The following is a 7,531-nucleotide window of genomic DNA, read 5'->3' on the forward strand; positions in this document are numbered from 1 at the left end:
AACCATGCTGTCAAATGCCAGCTCCACTGCCCGTTTTCAAGGTTATTCCTAATTTCCAGGCTTTAAATACCTCTGCTTCTACCTGCCTCCTTTATCAAGTCGACAACTTCTGCCGATGAGTCACTCATTAGCATTTCGGCAGCCGCTCTTAGAGCCCAGAGACATCTGAGTCTTGGATAAAATCCATTCTTGCCCACAAAGGGAAAAAAGAAAAAATGATCCCAACCCTCCAGTGTCCTGCGGAGATAACGCCCCAGCACGGAAACCCCCTCTCTCGCCCCTGCGCAGGGTCAAAGGTCACAGGCAGTACGGCCAGGTTCCTGCGCACATGCATGTGAGGAGAGGGCAAGGAGGGTTACAGGCTGAACTGTGTCCCCCTAAACTTCCCATGCTGAAGTTCTAACCCCAGGACCTCGGAATGTGGCTGTATTTTAAAGAGGTAATTAAGGTAAAATGAGGTCCTGTGGCTGGGACCTCATCCAATCTGACTGGTGTCCTTGTGAGAATGGATGAGGACCCAGACACCCAGACTAAGGGACGAGCATGTGAGGACACAGTCGGAAGGCGGCTGTCTTCAGGGAAAGCAGGGAGGTCTCAGAAAAGAAAACTAACCCTAACCTTGATCTTGGACTTCCAGCTTTCAAAACTGTCAGAAAATGAACTTCAGTGGCTTAAGCCCCCACTCTGTGCTATTTGTCATGGTCGCTCCAGCTGCCATGTCCTCCACAAAGGAGGACACAGGTACAGAGCCGCCAGAAGGCCTCCGTGACAGCTGCTGGGTTGGGCAGGGGCCCAAGCTCGAGCAAGGCTCACGCTCTTAGAAAGCTGGCTTGGGTCTCAGTGGCTCATGCCCACGTAGCTGCCAGTTCTGCTTTGTGAATTCGGCCAACTCCTTGATACTGCAAGGGTTTATGTTAGCCACAGCCTGGAGGCGACGGGGGCAGCCTCCAGGGTAATCAGCCTTGAGCTATGAGACTCCAAGCACTGGTTAGGAGAAGACAAAGGGGGAGATGTCGCTCACTTCTGACCAGGACCCTGAAAGCCACACGCACGAGCCAGCTACAAGGCTCCAGAAACCCAACGAGGTTTATTTCCACCATGATTTGTTGAGGACCTATATAGAGTAGGCATGGAGCTGAGGGATACGAAGATGAATGGAACTCGGGGCACAGGAGGTAATCAGATGGTTAAACAAGTCATTACCACACAGTCAGCGACTTGTACCTGCGGAAGCCTCATCTAGATACCGAAGCAGAAAAGGGCAGTGAGTAATTAGCCACGTCGGGAAGGGGAGGTTCGGTGAAGCCTTCAAAGAGATGGGATTATCAGCAGGATTCCCAAGACGGAACTGGAAACAAGCAACAACACTAAACAGGAAGCTGGGAAAGACCTTCCAGACGGAGTCACCCGTAACGCAGAGAGGTTTAAGAAGGCACGGTAGTTTCGCAGAACTGGAGGCAGTATGACACTGGGGGCTAAGGCTGGCAATGAGACTGCCCGGGCAAGAAGGTGCCAGAACACGCAAGGCCTTGAACACCAGCTAAAGAGCTTGGCCTGTTTCCCATGGGGGACAGTGAGGTCCTGGGGAGCTGCAAGCTGGGGAGAGTACTGGGTCCAGTTTTAGACATGCTGCTCAGACAGCAGGGTTGGGGGACACAGAGTAGAAGGTCAATGCCAAATCCAAGCACAAAATAACACAGGTCAAACTGTCCTCAGACAGGCCCCACCATTTTGCCAACGAGCCTTGGTGGATTATACCATTAGTTCCCAGAGGTCTGAGCAAATGACCTAGTAAGAGGGTGAGAAGGGAAACTGAGGCACCAACACACTGTGCAGAAAGCACAGTTTCTTTGGACCTTGACGGTTTTATATTTCATTGTTCTCTTTTCCTTTTTTTCTTTTTTTTTTTTTTTTGAGAGAGAGAAAGAGAGAGCATGAGAGGGGATGGGTCAAAGGGAGAAGCAGACTCCCTGCTGACCAGGGAGCCTGATGAGGGACTTGATCCTAGGACTCCAGGATCATGACCTCAGCCCAAGGTAGTCCCTCAACCAACTGAGACACAGATGCCCCTTTCGTTGTTTTTAACAGCCAAAGAAGCTACCAACTTCAAGATAAGAATAGCCTCACTAGAGGCCCATCCAAGGTCGGTTTTATTGTCTACTGGGCCTAATTCCCACTCAAGCTCCATCAGTGGTTCAAAATCTGATCTTGACACAGAACTAAGTTGTTCTTCCCACTCTGATCCACAGGACAGCCAGACACCTGGGCCATCAGCTCTGGTGCTGTGGAAGGACTTAAAAGAGGCACCCAGACAATGACCAGGATTCCAATTTAGAATCTTGAGCCCAACTACCTCCAGAATGACCCACACCCTTAGTATGTCAACCGCCCACCCCTGCAGTCCATTCCTTTGTTGGCCATGGACCTGGCCACCCTCCACACTAGGGACTATCCTACTTTGAAACTGAGACTGGGCGGGGTGGGGGGGGGAACCTGGGTCCCTAGTCGGTTGAGCGTCCAACTCATAACATAAAACATAAAAAAAAAAGAAGCAGCAGCAGCTAAGGCTAGGTCACATTCATTTACATCACTTTCTTCAACGCACCTTTACATAGTGGTGTGGGGTTGGACGGCAGAGGGGCATTACTGCTTACTAGCTGTGTGACCTTGGACATGTTACCCAACCTTTCTGAGGCTGCTCCTTCCTCTGTGATATGGGCAATAACAGTAATTTTATCTTGAGGTTCTGTGACAAGATTAATATACGTAAATGCTAAGGGCTAGTGCTTGCATTTATTAAGGGCTCCTGATGGAACAAGGAGGAGGAGCAGGAGAGCAGGAGAGCAGGAGAGCAAAAAAGGGAGGAGGGGGAGGGGAGTCAAACAGTCCTGGGTTCAAATTGATGCTCAGCCACGTGCTTGGCTGTGTGACCTTGGGCATGTCATTTTACCTCTCTGACTCATGGTTTCCTCCTCTGTCAAATAGGGATAATACTGCCTACCCTGCAAAAGGATCTTAGTTAAGATAACAGAGAGGAAAGAGCCTCATACTTAGCCTGCCAGCTCTAGGGCATTTAAGACGTGAGCCTGAAATCAGAGCCACTGATTTTTTGGCCCTGAATGGCGCTTAGGGAAGAATCTGATTTCTATTCCAATCTCCCTGGACCACCCAGCTCAACCACTCTACGTGAGGTGAACATGATGAAGCAAGGAGAGGCCAGTTTATAGGGAACCGGCACTCCCACCCCCAGGAACACTGCTGTTCTTCAACACTTCCAAGGGAAGGCTACGGAGTTCCCCGCGACTCAGCAGTGTTCTCTCCGGACAAGGGAGACAGGAGAGCCAGGCTCGTGGACTGGAGGACAGCAGTACCCCTCTGTGCTGGCTCAGGAGCACTGCCAGCAGATGGAACATCCATTTGGTGAGAAGATCCTAAAGCGTGAGTCCCTGACATCTTAGGACCCTCCACAAAATGAAAGTTATTTTAAGTTCTCCTGGACCCAGTGGCTCCGGGACAAGGACCAGAAAGCTTTTTAAGGTCTTTCATTCTGCCAGAAACACAATTAAAATGTAAAAAATTTAAAGCTCACCTCTCTTGGGCTCACTTTGTGCTCGGTTCTGGTTTAAGAGGAAGACAAAGCAAAACCCCAAACCCTCAAATCAATGCATCACGACCAATGCTTGTGCCCCCCCCGCCCCGCCGGCCCTATCCTGGGCAATGCAGGGACTGAGCTCAGCGTGGAGAAGCAGTCATCTCTGCTTTCCTGCCAACAGTTTCAGGTTGGGCCGAGGAGGCTGGTGTTGAAATCTGTTTCTTTTTTTAACATGGAATGGGGCAGGGAAGCTAGCCAAAGAGCAGATTTGCCCGAGGTCCCCACCAAGCATCCACAAAGCCAGGGTACTTCAAGTGCAAGGGAGGTAAGGCCCTGAGGGAGGCAAGAGCCCCAGGAAGGGCAGCCTATGCAGTCCCTGGAAGCATCCCTAAGCTAGGGATGCAAGATTAAGACTCCATGGTCTCCCAGTAGTGTGTGTCAGAACTCAAGGGTCAGACATGGGGTCAGGCATTAGCATACACGCATCTACTACCAGACCACCAAGCCCACAACTCACCCCCTGAAACAGAAAAGCTGTGCCCCATCCCCAGCGCACCCCACAGTCTTACTTCTGCTAGGCAGCTCTTCTTGGCCCAGGCCGTTGGAGGGAGCTAGTGGGGCACCACCACCCTCGTCCAAGGTCAAGATGAGGGGAACGTCGTCATCTAAACTCACGGCCATGCTCTCCTCTCTGACAGCCCTCAGGATGCGATGTCCAGAGCTTTAAACAGTCTCTGCTTTGAGCTTCCTTTCAAAGCCACTGGCCCAGAGGTGCTCTTCAGAAACTCCTCCATCAGAGGCATCTTCTAGGGGTTGGGGGATAAAAAGAGAAAAACAATTATCAAAATACAACCACTATAGACGACAAAGTTCTGGAATTAGAGAGTAGCAACGGTTGCATAACTATGCAAATGTACCAAAAACTACTGAATTGTACCCTTTAAAATGGTGGATTCTTTTTGGTAAGTGAATTATATCTTAATGAAGAGTATTACAGTAATAGCATTAAAATATTGGAGGAGGAGAGCCTGGGTGGCTCAGTGGGTTAAAGCCTCTGCCTTCAGCTCAGGTAGTGATCCCAGGGTCCTGGGATCGAGCCCTGCATCCAGCTCTCTGCTCCGTGGGGAGCCTGCTTCCCCACCCTCTCTCTGCCTGCCTCTATGCCTACTTGTGATCTCTCTCTCTCTGTCAAATAAATAAATAAATAAATTTTTAAAAAGTATGGGAGGAGACTCTGTAAAAACAAATACTGAAAATTTACATGTAATTATGTCTGGAGATTGAGATTATGGCTAATATGTTCTACCTCCATCCCTCTTTGCCCTTGTTTATGTGTTTTGTGAGGATTTTAAAGATTTAAAAAAAAAATACAACCATTAAAATAATAGTAGTTCATACTCCATGAGCACTTCGTCCTGGGGGTTCTCCTAGCAATTTTTAAGTAAACCTAACTGAAACTTTGTAAGAATAAACAGGATTACTAGGCCCCATTACAAAGTGGGAGACTCTAGGCTCAGAGAGGTTTAAGTAACTTGCCCAAAAACCCACAGTTAGAAAGCCCAACTTTGAACGACACAGTCTGGTTCCAGATCTGTTATCCCATCAACCACTCTACAATTTCTCCAAGACCCAGCCTTGGTATTTTACATAGCACCTAACTCCACTGATTTGTAGGGTTAAGCATGCCAGATCACCTATATGTGCCCAGCTCATTCTTATATAGGTCTTATTCTCCTAGGTTTTGGCGTTTTAGGAGGAAGAAGAAGAGTATTTTTTAAAATGACGTCCAGAGTCACACAGCAAAAGTGCTCATCCTGGACTCCCAAGTTTAAAGCACTCAGAACCAGCCTGTTACAGTTCCTATTTATACACATTCCCATTTCCGCTGAGTAGGACCAAATGCAAAGTAAAGACTCAGCAGATCTGATAGCAGACCTTTGAACTTGAAACGAGCAGCAGGTTCCTTCCTCAAGCTGAGGCCTTCTGGGCTCAATAAAGTCTGCCTCCAAACTCACCCACTAAATGGCAACCTGGCAATTTGCATCTTTCACACATCATCAGAGTTAAGTTCCTGTGCGTCAATATCTTCTTAAAACTAGACAGCAAAAGTGAGCCCCATTCTGTTTGCTAAGCCGGTTGCTCTCTGCCCAGCCAACTTCCTGTTAAGACTTAAGTTTCCCCCAGGTCTGGGAATTCATTTTATTCTGCGGTCCCAATAATGGAGAGACAAAAGAGGAAATCCCAAATGAGATGCTACCATTCGGCTGTCTTAAGAGCTATGTGTTTTATTTGTTTTGTTTAACTTTTTACCGCAGGTATTTTCAAACATACTCAAAAACAGAATTATGTAAAGGAACTTCCTCGTAGCCAACACTCCGCTTTGACAATTAACAAGACCCGTGTTTATTTTACAGGAGAGAGAATCAATCAACCTTCTCATCTTATCGAGAAGAGGGTTCTAAATTTTTATCACTGTTATCATAAGGGCTAGAGGTTTTTCCTTTTACTGTTTCATTCACGACTTTTTGCTTGCAATGCATGCAGTATCTTAGCTCCGTGGACCTCAACTTGGGTGACTATTCCCCCCACCAGTGGGTACCAGCAACACACAGAGACATTTTTGATTATCATAACTAGGGGGCGGGGGTGCTCTTAGGCAGAGGGCAGGGATGCCTCTGAACATTCATCCTACAAGGCACAGGCGAGATCTACCACAATACAGAAACATGTGGCTCAAATGTCAACAGCGCTACTGTTGAGAAATACTATTTAGCTAATATCCCCACTTCACAGATGAGGAAAACCGGGGCTTAGAGGGGTTAACTTAATCCGCCTTTTACAAGCAGGAAACTAGGAGAGCCCAGATTTCACCAGGGCAGTCTGAACTCAGTCTGAAAGCCCACTTAACCATTTCCCTCTACCTCCTGGCAGAACCAGGCTCCTAGTTTGAAGTCAAGCCCATCATTTTGCAGAGAAGGAAAGAGTGAGGCCCAGAGGGGAGAAGGGACTTGCCCAAGGTCACCCAGTGCAGGACTCCTGAGTCCTAGGCCAGGGCTCCTTTGCCGGACTTTTCTTCTCCCTCTATGGAGGATCCAGAAGGGACGGGTCACCCGCGGGGACAGGTCCCAGGAAAGCGGGCCAGCAGCCATGCCTGACCCGGGCACGAGTCTCTGTGGGTGGGGCGCCTCAGGGAGCCGGGGAGCTGAGCAGATGGCGGGGTGGGGTGGGGGACAAGGAATGCGGGCTCCAGCTCCACGTGCTCCCAGCCTTGGTCCGGCCCCCGCGTGGGGGTCGCCCCAGGAAGCCGGGAGGCAGGAGAGCGCCCCGGCCCGGGCTGGAGGGAGGAAAAGCGCCGCGATTACTTCCCCGCAGCAGGTCTGGGACCGCCCTGCCCGCCTCCCACAGCCCAGTGCACAACGCAACCCCTCACTCCGCGCCCTCTGACCCTTGACCCCTGCCCTCTCCGTCAGGCCGTCACTCGCACCCCTTGGATTCTTACACGCGCCGCCCCAGCAACCCGGACCGCGCGCCGGGGTCCGCACCGCGAAGCCCAGCCCGCGGGCGCCGCCGCCACCAAAGCCCTGAGCCTGGAGCTGTTGCAGCCACCGCAAGCGCCGCCACTTCAGCTGCTGCCACCACAGCAGCTGCGCCAGCTCTCCGATCCACCGCCTACCGTCCCTTCAACCCTGCCGGCCCCGCCCCATTTCTCCTTTGCCGCGACCTATTGGCTACCTAGGCTGCATGATGAGCCTTGATTGGCCAAGCCTCACGTCCTTCCCCAGTTCTCTCTCGAGGCTGATGCCGGACTCCCTGCCCACCTCCTTGGGAAGGGGCGGGACAAATAAGGTCTGCCCCTTTCCCCGCCTACCTTCCCCGCCTTACTTGTTCAGCCCAACCCAGAGAGAGCCCCGGGTCTTTCAATTGGTGGAGGGTCAGGGA

The 7,531-nt window shown here is 50.6% G+C and overlaps 1 protein-coding gene across 5 annotated transcripts in view; it reads right to left on the reverse strand.

The window, feature by feature from the left end:
* The window catches only part of TPCN1 (two pore segment channel 1), a 71,722-nt gene extending 64,461 nt beyond the window's left edge, over window positions 1–7,261 (reverse strand). For 2 of the 5 annotated variants that reach the window (XR_004384855.1, XM_032876217.1), the window contains exons 1-2: window positions 7,092–7,261; window positions 4,162–4,398 (exon numbers count right to left, since the gene is read on the reverse strand). Coding sequence is in view for 4 of the 5 variants with exons in the window: in XM_032876217.1 (XP_032732108.1) it covers window positions 4,162–4,273 (112 nt within the window). In the remaining variant the exon portion in view is untranslated. The remainder of the gene's footprint in view (window positions 1–4,161; window positions 4,399–7,091) is intronic. The other 3 variants (XM_032876219.1, XM_032876218.1, XM_032876220.1) reach the window with 3 other exon arrangements.
* Between the last annotated feature and the right edge of the window lie 270 nt (window positions 7,262–7,531).

This window comes from Lontra canadensis, unplaced genomic scaffold (genome assembly GCF_010015895.1).
Source record: "Lontra canadensis isolate GAN:19392208 unplaced genomic scaffold, GSC_riverotter_1.0 scaffold58, whole genome shotgun sequence".
Taxonomy (NCBI): domain Eukaryota; kingdom Metazoa; phylum Chordata; class Mammalia; order Carnivora; family Mustelidae; genus Lontra; species Lontra canadensis.